Source organism: Rhinoraja longicauda, chromosome 8 (genome assembly GCF_053455715.1).
Source record: "Rhinoraja longicauda isolate Sanriku21f chromosome 8, sRhiLon1.1, whole genome shotgun sequence".
NCBI classification, from domain to species: Eukaryota; Metazoa; Chordata; class Chondrichthyes; order Rajiformes; family Arhynchobatidae; genus Rhinoraja; species Rhinoraja longicauda.
Window position 1 is genome coordinate 65,703,061 of NC_135960.1, and position 17,835 is coordinate 65,720,895.

The 17,835-nt window shown below is 40.4% G+C and overlaps 1 protein-coding gene across 1 annotated transcript in view; it reads right to left on the reverse strand.

The window, feature by feature from the left end:
• rftn2 (raftlin family member 2) overlaps positions 1 to 12,651 on the reverse strand; it is a 43,077-nt gene extending 30,426 nt beyond the window's left edge. The window contains exons 1-2 of the mRNA XM_078404156.1: positions 12,510 to 12,651; positions 665 to 848 (exon numbers count right to left, since the gene is read on the reverse strand). Of these exons, the coding sequence (XP_078260282.1) occupies positions 665 to 848; positions 12,510 to 12,651 (326 nt within the window). The remainder of the gene's footprint in view (positions 1 to 664; positions 849 to 12,509) is intronic.
• Positions 12,652 to 17,835: the final 5,184 nt, after the last annotated feature.

Genomic DNA, 17,835 nt, shown 5'->3' on the forward strand with positions numbered 1-17,835 from the left:
TTTAAACCACAACTTCACATACAATTGCCTCCTCATCATCAAATTTTAACCTGGAACCATTTGCAGATATAATTTATATTCTTGTGTAGGAAGGAACTGTAGATGCTGGTTTAAACCGAAGATAGACACAAAAATCTGGAGTAACTCAGCGGGTCAGGCATGTCGGACTAGGTCGAACTGAGGGACTGACTCAGTCTGAAGAAAGGTCTCGACCCGAAACGTCACCTATTCCTTTTCTCCAGAGATGCTGCCTGACCCGCTGAGTTACTCCAGCTTGTTGTGTCTATCTTAAATTATATTCTTGTTGATCATATTCTGATTTCAACTTCCTGGACTCAAAACTGGATTTTCTTTCCAAACAAAGCAACAAAACTAACAACCAAACAATGAATCACGAGTGGGAGTAGGTCAATCAGCCTGCACTGCCAAAGGTCTGCTCCAAAATTAATTTTGATCTTGGCTGATCTTTGGTTAAATTAAAATACTAACAGCTTTAAACCTTTATAACAATTACTACAACCCTCAAAGGCAACTGTAGTCTGAAGCAGTTTAGAATTTTCAAACTAACAGTTTTCAAAAAAACATTTTTTTTTTTCTGAATTAGAACTTTTGAGCTCATGAATTGAAGTTTAAACAAAAAAAAAAGTATATGAGTTTAACTTACCTTGACTTTATTTTAGTTAATATAACTCTATAGATGTAACTTAAGGGTGATCGTTTCCTTCGCCCCACAGAAAGAATTGTAGGGTGAATGGTGGCAACAACATATCCCTTCCTGTAGTACGCTTCCAGCTTAGAATTAAGATCCAAGGGAGAAGAGATCCAGATAACGTCTGGATTTGTTGAACCTAGAATGTAATGAATAAAAGACAAAGAATGAGCTCTCTTTAAAGATGATTTTATGCCCTGATTCCTATAATATAAAATATGAGGATTTCTAAATAGCAAATTGTAGATGCAACCTTCCACAATGTCACTATTATGTAATTACAAAGTCATTGTTATAGAGCACATTGAATGTAAAGCATTGCAGTGAAATTAAGAACACTTTTGTAAGTTAATGGATGTAATCTTTCTGTGTTTTCATGTCAGATATTAATCCGTCGATACTAATGGGCCTTGATGTCATCACTAGGAGTCCAGAATTATCGGACACTGAAAAGCACAAAGGTTTAGAGCAAAAACCAAATGGCCGGAAGACCTCAGCGGGTCAGGCAGCATCTGTGGAAAGAAATAGACCGGCCACATTTCGGCACGTGACAGTTCTTCAGATTCAAACCCACCTAAGTTTAGTATTTCAGTGGTAAATGTTCTAGTTGAATAGATGGAAGATATATAAGTAGAGAGGTTGGCCAAGCAAACCTTATGACATGCTTGGAGAAAGGAGGCATCATTATTATGCCAGGACACAGGTGTCTATTGAATAGATTGTTTTTATTTTCTGCAGAGAAAGTGTTTGAATAATACTTTAATTACATTGGAGGCATTTCTCAGGGTTTTTAGGGTATGCACAAATGGGCATCAGGATTTCAAACTATATAATTGATCTACCTTGGAAGCAATAATTTACAAGCTTCAGCAAGCTTGGCTGAACAACAGTTAGGCTGCACTTGTGGATAGGGAAACAAAGTTAACTTTTCAGGTCAATGACTTTTCATCAGAATTGGGTAAAAGTACAAATAAAACAAGTTTTAAGTGGCAGAGAAAGGAGGCTGTGAAGAAGAGTTCAAAAGGCAAGTTCAGTGATGGCTTTAATGGAATGCATTTTGGATGGTGCAACTACCCATAAAAAGTGAATTTCCTTTAGAGTCTCCACAGAATGCCAATGTTGTAAATCCACAAACTGTTTGTGGGTGAGGATCTCTCAGTAATCTCATGGAACTTTGTCCCCTGTAGATAAAAGTTTAAACAAAGAGTTAATCTTTGTCAAAATTTAGGGTTGATTATAGTTTAGGAATTTGAAAGGCTGCTACCAACCTGTTGCCTGATTCTGAGCCTCAGAAGTGACAACTTTGTAAGAACATTCAAACCTTAATCATTATTATTGCAATATCTGTTTTTTTGTAACTTGTTGGTCGAGGCAATTGGACGCAAATCTGGAATCAATGCTGATGTATTGCTATGACCACTTCGCCTGCCCATTTGGACATATTAGAAATTCAAGGCCAGAAAATATCCTGTCAGTAAAGCAAATCAGCAAATTTGCAAACCAAGGAAGCCATTGTGACTCTCGGCTGCAACAGAGCAGATACATGTACAAAATAATAAATCCGATATTAAAAAGATCTAGGAAGCAATGGATAAAGCTAAAGCTTTGGCTGCAGGAACTAAACAAGTAGATTTTAGTTGGGAATTTCTCTAGAAGGCTTTAACTACCACAGTGCTATTAGGTATTCACACTATATTCATCACAAAGAGCCAATGATGGCCTAGAAATTCAATTGCAAACTGTGGAGGAGCCCAGAGGTATGGATGCAAGCAAGAAAGTGGGGCTAAGGCCAAGATTGGATCAGTCATTGTCCTGGAATTGTGGAGCAGGTCCAAGGAGCTTTGTGGATGATTCTTGCTCTTTTTTCTTATGCTAATGAAAACGGTGTGCAATGCAAATTTTGACATTCGTTGTACAAAGCTGGAGTCCAGTGGCAAACACTACAAACACTGTGAACCTGGCAAAATGAAACAAGTCATAGCCAGAGAGCTGAGGCCTATATTTTTACTTAATGGACATGTCTTTGGGGCAATGCTGGGAAATTCTGGGAGACCATCTTTTTCGAGGTATGTTTTCCTCACGGACTAATGCTATTTTAAAAATTATTATAACGTGTACTGAGGTGCAGCGTATGTTTGCATGCTATCCAATCAGATCAAATCATACTACAAATGAGTACAATCAACCCATCCACACGTACAACAGGTAGTTTGAAGAGAAAAATACCAGAGTGTATGATATAGTGTTATCATACAGCATTATAGTGTCATGGTTACAGAGAAGAAAATGCAAAATCCATAATGATGGAGGGTGGAAAATCAGGACTACATCCTGACTAATACTTGCAGAGTTTGATTCCCTGCTCTGTGTGGCTATCCTTACAACCAATTTATTAATCACATCAACAGTTTACTTTCACTTTTGTGAGCTTCATTGCTGTTTCTTATGAGGGTCTTCAAAATAGCTTTGTAAGTTTAAATAAATAACACCAGGAGACATTCACTGTAAAAAAATAATAATAATCAGGTTCATTAGGCATGCTTAGCTCAAAATTTTCAAGCAATTCAGAGATCTTTCCCTTAATTACAGTCTATATAGATACAAGGTTATGATTTTTAAAATTTCTATCTCACCTTTCTGAAATAGCAGAAATGCTAATTAAAGAAATTGAGTAAATTAATAATGATGCTTGTCAATAAACTGACAAGAGATGCCAAGATCAACTCAAACATTTTGGACATTTAAAATCATGAGGAATGTTAACTCTTTAAAAACAGATATAAGTGATACTAGAGATGAAAATAAAAACAAAATGACTGACAATGGTCCTTTGTGATCCAGGAAAAGAAATGGCTTGTTGGACCAAGTGGGACCAATGGTCATTAAAATGATCAAAGGGATTATTGAGCATGGTGAGGTCCACAACTTGATGAATTCTGTGAATAAATCACTAGTGCGCTGAAAATTGTGTTCATGAGTTCAGATATTTTCTGAGGACTCAGCTACATTTCCTCCCCCCATGTCAGCCAGCGGCCTAGAAATCAAGGGCCAGTGAAAAGTTAACGATTCATTTACATTAAGGTAGTATAAGAAAATAACTGCAGATGCTGGTACAAATCGAAGGTATTTATTCACAAAATGCTGGAGTAACTCAGCAGGTCAGGCAGCATCTCAGGAGAGAAGGAACGGGCGACGTTTCGGGTCGAGACCCTTCTTCAGACTGATTAAGGAGTCTAAATACAAGGAGGACACGGCGGTGTCATAAATCAATGGGAGAGAATTTCAATATGAATGGAAATCCTATCCTGTGATAAGCTAGATGGTCCACATCCACACTACTTCAGAAAACCCATCATACTAATCAAAGCCAACTGCGATTCAAAGTCCGTTATAAATTTAAATTTCCAACAAAAGATGAACTGTGGCGGCAACAGAAGAGCAGAGAAAATAGAAAATAGGTGCAGGAGGAGGCCATTTGGCCCTTTGAGCCAGCTGGTAGAACTGTCCCCTCATGGCGCCAGAGGCCCGGGTTCGATCTTGAATGATGCTGACAGATGCTATCTGTATGGAGTTTACATGTTCTCTCTGTGACTGCGTGGTTTTACTCCTGGTGCTCCGGTTTCCTCCATCTTCCCAAAAATGAGTGCGTTTGCAAGTTAATTGGCCTCTGCAAATTGTCCCTCGTGTGCAGGGAGTGGATGTGAAAGTGAGTTAACGTAGAACTAGTGTGAATGGGTGATCGATGGTTGGCACGGACTCGCTGGGCTGAAGGCCCTGTTTCTCTGCTGTTTCTTTCAATCACATTCTCAATGTATTGCAATCAAAATAAATCAGGAATTTCATAACTGAAAAGTCACAGTTTTACCACTGTGCTCCCCCTTTCTGACTTTTTCAGATGTATTTTGTCCTTTATGTATTAGTCATCGAGTCACACAGCATAGAAACAGGCCCTTAGGCTCAACCCATCCATGTTGACCAAGATGTCCTATCTAATCTAGCCCATTTGCAGTGTTTGGCCCATATCCCTTAAACCTTTCTTATCCATGTACCTGTCCAAGTGTCTTTTAAATGCTGTTATAGTACTTCTCTGGCAGCTTGTTCCATATACTCACCACCCTCTGAGTGAAAAAACTGCCCTTCAAGTTCTTATTAAATCTTGGCTCTATGTATGTATTCATCTCTGATTAATACATGTAGGTTAAAACTCTCAAGTCCTGCACTTTTGGAATCTGACTGGTGCCAGAACACAGAAAGTCCCAACCACATAAATTTCCCCCCAGTTATCTTTCTGAGCAGGAGAATGTTTCTTTTTAAGGATAGACACTCCCCGGATTACGCAAGGGTTCTGAGAACTGTTTGTAATCCGTAATGGAAACGCTGTCACTGAGACTGCAGTTAGCTGAGATTGCAGAAGTTGCATGCAGGTTAATTAGCTACAGATCAGTATAGAGTTTAGTTAATTTTAGATCTTAGTTAGAATGAATTAGAATCGACCTGTATTATAGATTCAGAGTTGCCATGTCACAGAATATCGGACTAGAGAGTTTAACCCTGTAGTTCTGCTGTATGAGCTGTTGCACCTCAAGATATAGACAATAAGCATCACCTCCTCACAATTTTTTCTCAACTTTCAGGCACATTTGACAATTGCCTAAATCCTGACCAACACTATTAAGAATGGCTACCCTCGGATTTCGACCGAGGTTAGTGCAGCGTCATTGTTTGACAGTTGTTCCACCCCACAACTTCCAGTGCTGGATTCTAGAACAACTTTCATGGTCTCGGCCTTTTCTCCGGCTTCTCCATTTCCTGTTTATTAGCTCTGATCACTTTCTTTATTGCAGCTTTTACCTCATCTGTGGCTTTCCTCAGTTGTGGTGCGTAGTCCCTGACCCACGTTGTCTTTGACCTTAGCTTATTTCCCATGCTTTCCCATCGTCTATCTTCCAACAATGCTAACATACTCCCTCCTAAGTCAGAATTTTCATCCCTGAGTTTATGGATATGTTAATGATTATTCATGATTTACAACACATTTTCAGCACAACTTGAGCCATACCTCTTCCATGTCTCACTACCGGACACACTTATACATTGATTGACCACCCCAACTTCCATCCGCACTTTCCTGACCATTTCCCCATACTTGTGTACAAAATATGGAAAACAAGCTGGATCAGCCTAAAGCTAGAATGACTTACATCAAAGAAGTGAGAGACTGCTCTGTGTTGTTTCACAGAGACATGGCTCACACCTGTCATACCTGACTGTGTCATTCAGCCCGAGGACTTCACCCTTCACCGGATGGACTGTAGTGCCTTCGGTCAAGGTTAGAGGCGGCGGTGTCTGCATTCTAACCAATACCTTGTGATGCTCAGGCGTGGCAGTCCTGGCGAGTTCTTGCTCCCCGGACCTGGAATATCTGACTGTAAAGTGCCGCCCCACTACCTGCCGAGGGAATTCACCTCAGCTGTCCTGACAGCAGTCTACATCCCCCCCATAGCTCCCATGCGGATGTCAAGCTTGCTCTGAACAAACTGTATTCAACTATCAACAGCCACAAGACAAAACACTCTGAGGCTCTTATTCACAAAATGCTGGGGTAACTCAGCAGGTCAGGCAGCATCTCAGGAGAGAAGGAATGGGTGACGTTTCGGGTCGAGACCCTTCTTCAGCCTGACCTGCTGAGTTACTCCAGCATTTTGTGAATAAATACCTTCGATTTGTACCAGCATCTGCAGTTATTTTCTTACACCACTCTGAGGCTCTGGTCGTTACAGCCAGAAACCTCAATCAAGCCAACCTCAGGGGCGTACTACCTGCATGTTTCTTGTCCCAACAGAGGCCAGAACACCCTTGACCACTGCTACACATCAATAAGAAACACCTACCACTCTGTCACTCTAGCCACATTTAGAGAAATTTGATCATCTAGCTGTACTTCTACTCCCTGCCTACAAACACAAACTGAAGCAGGAGGATCCGATGCAGCGCGCTGTTGAATGCTGGTCAGCGGACATGGATGACAACTGCTTTTCAACTGCTTCGATTCAGTGGGCTGGTCCATATTCAGAGATTCTGCAGCTAGCCTGAATGAGTACGCCACAGCTGTGACTGACTTCATCAGCAAGTGCATGGAACACTGTGTGCCGACAAAGACAATCCGCGTGTTGCCCAACTGGAATCCATGGATGAACCGTGAGGTACATTCACAGGTTTAGATTTAGATTTAGAGCTACAGCGCAGAAACAGGCCCTTCGGCCCACCGGGTCCGCGCCGCCCAGCGATCCCCGCACACTAACACTATCCTCCACCCACTGGGGACAATTTTTACATTTGCCCAGCCAATTAACCTACATCTTTGGAGTGTGGGAGGAAACCGAAGATCTCGGAGAAAACCCACGCAGGTCACGGGGAGAACGTACAAACTCCGTACAGACGGCGCCCGTAGTCAGGATCGAACCTGAGTCTCCGGCGCTGCATTCGCTGTAAGGCAGCAACTCTACCGCTGCGCCACCGTGCCGCCCTAGTGAAGGCCAAGTCCACTGCCTTCAAGTCAAGCGATCCCGAGTGGTACAAGAAGACTTGTTATGATCTCCGCAAAGCTATCAAGCATTCAAACAGACAGTAGCGGGACAAACTTGAGTCCCAGTATAAACACTCGGATACATGCAGCAAGGTCTGAATAAGATAATTGGCTGCAAAATGAGGTCAGGCAACATCACTGGTGGCATTGCGGCCCGACCTGATGAACCGAATGCTTTCTACGCTCGCTGCAAGCAGAAGGCCAAAGGGACTTCAGACTAAAGTGCGCCTCTTCCCAGGATCACTGTTGCAGAGGTTAGAACGGCTTTCCTGAGGGTGAACCCACAGAAAGCAACTGGCCCAGATGGAGTTCCTGGCGGCATCCTTGGTAGCTATGCGGATCAGCTAGCGGGAGTATTCACGGGCATCCATAATCTCACCCTACTCCGTTCAGATGTACCCACCTGTTTCAAGAAGACTACCCTCATCACGGTGATGAAGAAAAGCAAGATCCCATGCCTTAATGACTATGGTCCAGTGGCCTTGACATCCATCATCATGAATTGCTTTGGGAGGCTCGTTATGGAACACATTAAATCGTCTGCCATCAGCAACCTTGACCCGCTGCAGTTCGCCTACCACCACAACAGGTCCACGGACGATGCCATCTCCCTGGCCCTACACTCATCCCTGGAACACCTGGATAAGAGAGACACCTTTGTCAGACTCCTATTCATAAACTAAAGCACAGCTTTTAACCCCATTATCCCATCCAAGCTCATCACCAAACTCGCGGGACTTAAGGAGTCATCTCTGTAATTCGATCCTCAACTTCCTGACCAACAGACCCCAGTCAGCGAGGATAGGGGACAAATCATCCTCTGCGATAATCCTCAACACTGCTGCTCTGCAAAGATGCGTTCTCAGCCCCCTTCTTTACTCCTTGTGCACCCATGACTGTGCAGCCATGTACAAATCTAATTCAATTTACAAATTCGCACACGACACAACTGTTGTGGGCCGTTATCAAATAATGATGAGACGCAGCACAGGAAGATTGAGAACCTCGTGACCTGGTGTCGAGACAACAACCTTTCTCGCAATGTCAGCAAGACAAAGGAGATAGTGATGGACTTCAGGAAGCAAAGCAGTGCACATACCCTAGATTGCATTGACGGTGCCGAAGTAGAGATGGTTGAAAGCTTTAAATTCCCAGGAGTAAATATCACCAACAACATCTCCTGGTCCACCCATATTGAAGCAATGGCCAAGAAAGCACCACCAACAACTCTACTTCCTTAGAAGGTTCGGCATGTTCCCAACACCTTTCACTGATTTCTAGATGCACCATAGAAAGCATTTTATCGGGAAGCATCACAGCATAATGCTTAGGAACAGCTCCTTTCAAGACCGCAAGAAATTGCAGAGAATTGTGGACGCAGCCCAGAACATCACACAAACCACACTCCCTTCCATTGACTCCATTTAAACCTCACGCTGCCTCGGCAAGGCCACCAGCATTATCAAGTACGAATCACACCCTGGCCACTCCCTCAGTTTCTTCCCTGCTGTTGTCAGGCAACTGAACCATCCAACCAACAACTAGAGAGTAGTCCTGAACTACTATCATTGGAAACCCTCAGACTATCTTTGATTGGACTTTACTGATTGTATCTTGCACTTTTTCACAATATTCCCTTCACCATTTATCTGTACACTGCGGATGGCTCGATTGTAATCATTTATTGTCTTCCGCTGACTGGTTTGCAAGCGACAACAGCTTTTCACTGTACCTCGGCACATTTGACAATAAACTCAACTCAAACTAAAATGCAACTTCTGCCCATTTATTTCTTCCTGTCACTGTCCACAACCCAGCTGCCTCAACTGTCTGAGACTGCAATTTACTGGCATAGCATCCAAGATTTTGCTATTCAAGGTGTAACCTTGTCGAATAACTTTGCTCAAAGCACTGTTCCGTCCCTGAATTTCGAAAGTTCATTGTCATCTTTGAGTTCTTGCATTATTTTAAGTTTTTCTCTTGCAGTTCTCCACATAATGATTTGAGCAATTTCACAACGTAGCTCCCTCACTGATTTGTTTGGAAGATGCGAGGGTTCATAGTCTGAAGATAAACACAAAATGCTGGGAAAACTCAGTGGGGGGAGAGGAGGGGGGGGGGGGGGGAGAACAAAGTTGGGCCTGGCGCGGGATACGTTGTAACTTTGTCGGCGCCCTTTATGTGGCGACTATTGCATACCTTGGGTATGCAAGCAAAGAATTTCACTGTGACAATGAAGTATTCATTCATTTATTCATTCATTCAATTATTCATTCATGAATAAATGACGTTTTGGGTCGAGAAGGATCTCAACCCAAAATGTCACCTAATCCTTTTCTCCAGAGATGCTATCTGACCCGCTGAGTTATTCCAGCTTTTTGTGTCTATCTTTGGTTTAAACCAGCATCTGCAGTTCCTTCCTACACAGAGTTGATAGTCTGTTGGGTTCTTACAAAAATTGGGAGGAAAAGGAAATGTGATTTTTGGGCATAATCCCTTTGGTGGAAAAGAACAATTTTGGTCTTTTATTTCTAGTTTGATACTGACAGACCTTCTGAATAGTTTTGTTTTACCATGACTTTCCTGCACTTGCAACTTTATCTTTAATTATTTTGTTAAATGCATCTTTGACTCTTCAATGTTTCATAAAGTTACTTTTAAAAATCTAGTTGGCTCCCAAAAGTAAACTTTATATCCATCATCGAACAGTACTTGGTTCATTCCACGTCGTTAGAAAATCTATCATTTTGTTCATAGCGAGTCTTACATTTGGCCCTCTATCAATGCAGTCCTTTTATCCTCGGCCTTAGGTCATTTTGAGCACTGAGTAGGCACCCGGAGGCAACTGTGTCAACAAAGGGAAACTGCCACTGTAGAGGAAATAAATGTCGATTATGCTATAGTGGTCAGCCACTGCAGCATCAAAAAGAGCATAAGGCACAGTTAAAGGGATGAAAATGCCTTAATATTAATCGAGATCTTTTTGCCACAACATGATCAACTTTTAAAGTGAGTGACGGAGCCCAAAATGAGGCACACTCGTCTGAGTGTCATTCATAGAAACATAGACATAGAAAATCGGTGCTTCGAGCCAGCACCGCCATTCAATATGATCATGGCTGATCATCAAAGATCAGTAACCCGTTCTAGCTTTTTCCCCATATCCCTTGATCCCCTAAATCTAAATCTCTCTTGAAAACATCCAGTGAATTGGTTCCACTGCCTTATGTGGCTGAGAATTCCAGATTCACAAGTCTCTGGGTGAAACTTTTTTTTCTCATCTCAGTCCTAAATGGCCTACCCCTTATTCTTAATCTGTGACCCCTGGTTCTGGACCCCCCCCCCCCCCCCCCCCCAAAACCAGGAACATTTTTCCTGCATCAATCCTCTAAGAATTTTATATGTTTCTATAAGATCCCCTCTCATCTTTCTAAATTCCAGCGAATACAAGCCCAGTCGACCCATTCTTTCACAAATTGGTTGAGCTGGGAAGCTTGCAACATGAGGATCTCTGAAGTGATGGAGGAAAGAACATTTATAACTGCACCTAGAGGAGGGATGGAGCAGTAAGCGCCATTCCTGATTTCCCTTTTAACCCATGATTTTGGAGGTTAAATGATTTAAAACATCTAGTCAATTAGCTCCTCTTTGTGAAAGAGAACAATTTTTTATTTTTTATTTTTACCTTTTCAGCCAACATCTTACTTTGTTCAGCGCTATTAAAGAATCTATATTTCACTCAGTTCCCAGATTTACATTCCGGATTCTGTGGAAACTACTGTATTTTTCTGGCATTTTTAGTTTTCCTCAATAAATCTTCTTGTCCAGAGTATTTTTTTAAAAAAGCAAGTCAAAAATATTTTCTATGGCAGCAAGCAAACATGCCTTTTTGTCAATGTCCCAGACAAATGCGAGGATTTCATTAATTTGTGATGTTGACATCACACAGTTATTTTTAAAGTGATTATCTTCTGAAGCAGCCTCGCTCGTCTCAATCCATTTTTGACACAATTTCAGATTCTGACATGTAGAAGAAACAAAACTGTAGATTCAATCCCTCTCTCAACTTTTAAAAAACATTAGAAATCACAGGCCATATAGTTCCTTGAATGCATGATGGCCGAATGGTTACTTCTTCCACGTTTCTGCATGATCCCAACAAAAAAAAATGTAAGTTTGCAGGAAGTAAATGTAGAAAATAAGCTCCTTTAAAATGTTCTTCTCTTTGCATCTAAGTTTTCAAATTTGATTTCCCCATTTTCCTTCAATTCACTGGTTCTAGTGTCAATTCAAGTTTCAATGGCATTGCTGCAATTAGTTTATGTTCTTCAAATGGACAAAGCATAAGCAGTGATGGTTGTGAAGCAGTCATTTTTACTACAAAGTGCTTTTATACCAGGGTGTAATACGGAATAAGTTCAGTGCTAATGCTTGCAAAGGTTAAAATATCATTGACACTGCTTTAGTTTATCTATAAAAAGCTGGTGGTGAGGGTGGGTCGGCGGGAAACGGTGGTGGGGGAAGTAGAGCAGAAGGAAATATCCAAAATGGTAAACAAATACAGTAAAAAAATTCATTCTACCTTCTTCAGTCATCTAACTTTCATCAAATATGATAACATTATTTTGAACAAATTAGCAAACAACATCTGATTGACAATGTGCTGAGTAACTGGAAATCTTCAAATGAATTATAACATGACTGCTTTAGATTGCGATCTGTATTCAAACCTCAACTGAACACTGACTGGATATTCTGTTTCCAAAATGCTACCATCTGGAGTTGTTTATTTGCCTATGGACACAGTTCAAGCCAGGGTGCTAACTGCACAAACCAGCACCTATGGGAGAAGTCTGCTGGTTGCATTCTAAATGAAATAGAAACTGAGCACCCTACAATAACATTTAGGATCCTTGCGATTTATTTTGTGAAACTGAATTCTGTGTTTAACTTTGGGTGCATTTCTGAAGTGGCTTTGTTTAACAAAAGCAGACTTAAACTCCGATTGCTGTCAACATGTGTTTGGCGCTGACAGATGTTAATGTCAAATAACAATTATATACTTGATTAAACCGAAGAGAATTGACTGAAATGTGAATAAGCAACTGCTCAAACAACTATCTGATTCTTGATCAAATCAATGTTAAAAGCCATAAAACCAAGCAACATTAAGGAAGGTTCCGACAGAAACGGCAATAAAGCAAAAGGACTCACTGATGTCCAAAGTAAAATCCAGCAAAAGGTATTCATATGAAATATCAGTCTTTGTTTCCACTTGCGGTCTCTTCAGAGTAGAAAATATTTTGCCAGGACTGCTATCATCAGGCTCTTCCAGCTTTCGTAGCCCACAACCCATGGCAGGATCTGCAAACAGATTCAAGAACTGCTCGTGAGTCCAGTGACTGTGATTTTAACAAAGAGCAGTTATAATTTCTGTTATGCCTCTGGCCTCCATAAATCCTGAAGTCAGTTAAAAGTGAAACAGGGCCCCTGAACTCACAAAAACTCAGCTGTTTCTCCACATATAGTATTAACTCCTGCCCACTAATTTGATTTTTAAAAATATTTTAGGCATAGTCCCTGCATTCATGTAGTTACATCCATTAATACTGCACACATACAGCTTAATTTATCACAGCCTTTCATGCCACGTCAGTCTGCACTAAGGCCCTTAATAGTTTAATAGTAGACACAAGCCTTGTCCTCCCCCACAGACTTAAACTGGGTAATTAACAAGTAAACAAAAGGCACGAATAAAACTTGGATGGCATTACCTGCGATGAGAAGAGGCGCTCTGGAACCAGGCAAATGGAAACTCTGTCTGAAGTAGAAAGCTCCAAAATGGTTGTAGACTAAAATCATTTCCAGAAAGGAAGTAAAATCCCTGAGAGGAAACTGTTTCTGGCATCTGAGAGGAATGGTTAACGCACTGAGAGCTTCAGATTTCGCTGAAGCCATTCCCTTTCAGATTAAAGTATAGTTCCTGGATACATTGGAAATCACAATAAATCAAGAATTTGTTTCAGGAAACTAATTTGCCAAATGCAATTGCCACAAAATTGATCATACTGCATTAAAATGTGAAAACATTTTAACACTTTTGTCCTAGTTTTATAGGAACAACTAAAATTGACTTGAATAGACTGAATAAAGATCTGAAAGCATTTTAAGATGACTAAAGTATTTGAGAAAATTAAACATTTTTACTTTCAGATATTCAAATTGATCAGAGAAGGGAGATATGCTGATGCAATTTCTGAATCATCATAAACAAAATCATTCCCTTCAGACTGCTGTAATTGTACAAATACATCTGGAATTCAAAACACGGTTTATATAAATATTTGCTGCAGTATTAATATACTTGCATCATGTTACAATAATTAAATGTAGCTTGAATTTTATTTTTAAACTGTTTTTTTCCAGAATTAATCAAATGTATACTTAGTTTAGTTACAGTGTGGAAACAGGCCCTTCGGCCCACCGAGTCCGCACTGACCAGTGATCCTCGCACATTAACACTATCCTACACACACTAGAGACAATTTACATTTATACCAAGGCAATTAGCCAACAACCTGTAAGGCAGCAACTCGACCGCTGCGCCACTATGCCGCCCTTACTTATGCACAAGTGCTGCTGACCGTAGATGGATTGCAGTAATAGTCGAGATTTGCCTTAGTTAAAAACTAGTGTCCTGATTTGATCAACCTGTGCTGGTAGCAGAGAGTTGCTGGTACCAATCTTGCTTGTTACATTTTAATACTTTCCTTACACAAGACAATTGAGATTATGGTATTCTGCCAGCAGCATGACATGTACAAATGTCCTAAGGCAGTTAAAAGGTTGCTGCCTCCTATTAAACTGGTGTTTCACTATAACAGTGAAAGGTATAGCAGAACTGCACACATGCATCCAAAACTATCTAGATATACTGTAGGTATTTGGGAGAAGCACACAAACCTTCTGGTGGACCTAATTTTATGAGATGGAGTAATGAAGTTGCCAGGTTACCTCAAGGGTGAATTTGAAGCTAATTGGGATAGTGAGTAGTTATCAGATCCTAAAAATGAAAAGGAAACTCTAAAATTTGGAAGAATGGTATGTACTTTATGAAATATTATGTATTTTCCAAGTTGACCATGCTTTTCATTTACCAATCCATATTTTCGATGTGTACCAAACTCACAGAAATATTGTGCAAAATAGGCACTCTTTCCATCATTTCTATGTGATCTTGTTTGGACTTTGCCATCTCATTCGTTGGAAGAGTTTGGCTGCAAAGGAGCATGATGGCTAGCTTGGACTTCGAAAATGGCGCCAAAAACTGTTGATTCTTGTATATTGTCTCAGTGGGCTATTTCTATACACTTTGCACTTAATCTGGGATTATATTTTACGTATGGTAATAATTTACTGAACTGTATGCAAAAAATGAATTTCACTGTCCCTCGGAACATGTGATAATAAAGAACCATTAATAAAGCAACACTGCCCTCAAAACAGTTCTGCTTACTTGACTAGAACACAAAAAAGGTGTTGACAGTTTGGCTGTATGTATACTTTTAGCTTTTCAAATTCATGAATATGTTGTACACACTTCCAGAAAGAGACAGAACATGGTAAGTTATTTTAGATACATGGAAAATAAGGGGAGCAAGCTATTTATTCAACACATTTATGGCTGAACATCCACCAAGGTGCCGTTCCTGCATTTTCCCATATCCTTTTGGCATTAAGAAATCTATCTATTCTCTTTTTGAATATGGTCATTGATCCAGCCTGCACTGCCTTCTGTGGTGCAGAATACCATAGGTTCATCATGCTCTAGTTGAAGAAATTTATCTTCATCCTCTCTAAATGGTATATCCACATCCTGAGGATGAGGTCCCTGGTTTTAGATACTCCAGCCTTTGAGAGCATTATCTCTGTTCACTCGTGTTAGAATTTGTTGGTTTCCATGAAATCCCCTCTCATTCTTCTAAACTCCAGTGAATATAGACCTAATGTCTTGCATAAATTCTATCATCTTAGTACCAGTCCAGTATATTGTTCTACGAAAAAAGAACTGCAGATGCTGGTTTAAATCGAAGGTAGACACAAAATACTGGAGTAACTCAGTGGGTCAGGCAGCATCTCGGGAGAGAAGGAATGGGTGATGTTTCGGGTCGAGACCCTTCTTCAGGCTGATGCAGAATATTGTTGTTATGCTCCTTCCATAGAAAAAAACATCCTTCAGATACAGGGACCGAAACTGTACACAAAATTCCAAAAGGGGTCTCACCAAGGCATTGTACACCTGTAGAAAGGGATCTTTGGTTCTGTATTCAAATCTTCTTGCAATTCTAATAAGACATATCATTAGCCTTCCTAACCGCTTGCTGTAACTGAACTCTTGTTTTCAATGTCCAATCACATCCAAGTCTCATTGAACATTCTGTATTCCTAATCTAAGAAGACAGATAATGTATTTTTTATCTTTAGAATCAAAGTGGACCACCTCATATTTATTTACAATCTATATTTGCCATACATTTTCCTATTCACCCTTCTTGTTCAACTCACATTTGAGCCCCCTTGTATTCTTCTCAAACTCAGTCAGCTGCAAACTTCGAAATTTTATACTAAGCACTGCCATCCAAATCAGATATATTACTGAATAGCTGGGTCTCAATCACGAATCTCTGCAGCATCTCACTATTCATTGTGTTCCACCGATAAAATACTTGTTTATTTCTACCCTCTGCTTTCTGTCAATCAATACTTAAACCATTCCAGTGTATTACTTCAATCCCATGTATTTAATTTTGCAAACTAACCTTTCTGCAAGGTCAAAAACATTGCATGCACATTACTCATTTTACTTCACAAACTTCAATGGGTATTCCAAGGATTTCCCCTTCACAAAGCCATGCGGACTGACCTTGTCCAATACCATCAATAGTCTCCAATTATTCTGTTGTTGCATTTTTATGTTTGATTTTAACATTTTTCCTGATACTTACATTAGGTTGGTCTGCAATTCTGTTTTTTTTTCTTCTTCCTCCTCTTTTAAATAGTAGGATTACATTATTCTCCAGTGTGTAGGAACAGTGCCAGAGTCTAAATAATTTTGTAACATGACCAGCAATGCATCCAGTTTTCAGTGCTACCGTCTTTGGTACTCTGGGACATAGATTGTCAGTATTTAGCCCCGTTAACTGCCATAGCCTTATTACTTTACTAAAACTGACTTCCCTCAGTTTCTCCCTCTTTCTAAAAATCTTTGCTCGCTGGCATGTTTGAGAGGTTATTTGTGTCCTCCTTTGTGAAGACAGTAACAGAGAATAAATACATGTACATATTCTGCTATTTTATTATTCCCATTTATAAAAGAGTGAACAAAACTGGTTACCGTGACATAGGCTTCTAAGTCCTGTTTTCAGAAACAAAAATGGAAGCCAAAATCTTACTGATAAAAAGTGAACTGCCAATACATGAGTGACCTGGTACCTTAGTACCGACTTTGCAAATGAATAGCAGAATCCTCGTTGATGTGCAGAATTAGGAAAAGTTGGAATGAAGAAATAACTAAGATTTGAGATAATGATTTACTGTCGCAGTGGTGCAGCGGGTAGAGCTGCTACCTCACAGCGCCAGAGACCTGGGTTCAATCCTGGCCTTGGGTGGTGTCTGTGTGGAGTATATATGTTCTCCCTGCATGGATTTCCTCCGGGTGCTCCGATTTCCTCCTACATCCCAAAAACGTGTGGGTTAATTGGCCTCTGTAAATTGCCCCCAGTGTGTAGCAAGTGGGCGAGAAAGTGGGATAACATAGAACCAGTGTGAATAGGTATTGAGGGTCTTTGTGAACTCAGTGGGTTGAAGGGCCCGTTTCCATGCTGTATCTCTAAATTAAACAAATTAATGGCTTTACAACATTATTTGACAATGTAAATAATTTGGGGTTTATCTGGGTGAGCAAGAGCAAGAAATTAGCTGCAGAGAATGTGAGAGGTGCAATAGTGGAGTAGTTATGGTAACACGCTGGTAATAACTCTTTATTTAGGCATCCAGAGGCTTACACAAAGGATTCTCAATCATGAGTTCAATGCCAACTACAACAACTACACATTTTAAATTCAGTTAATTGGATAAATCTGGAATTTAAATAGTTAGAATGAGTAAAGTCGGCTTGAAACTGCTTGCTTGTCTTAAAAAAATAATTTGGTTCAATATCACCCTTTAGGAAAATAAATCTGTTGAGACTCTAAAACCATGACAGGGCATGCAGTGAATAAAAGGGCCCTGGGGAATGTTGTACGAGAGCAAGAAGTACAATTATATAATTCCCTGAAGGCGATGGCATACAGAGACAAGGTAATGAAGATTACCTTCCTATGCTTGCTTCATCAGACATGGCGCTGAGCACAAAAGCTAAGATGTCATGTTACAGCTGTACAAGATGTTGGTGAGACTGCACCTGGAATGTTGTGTACAATTCTGATCATACTCTTGGATGTAATTGAGCCAGAGTGCAGAAAAAGTTTACAAAGATGTT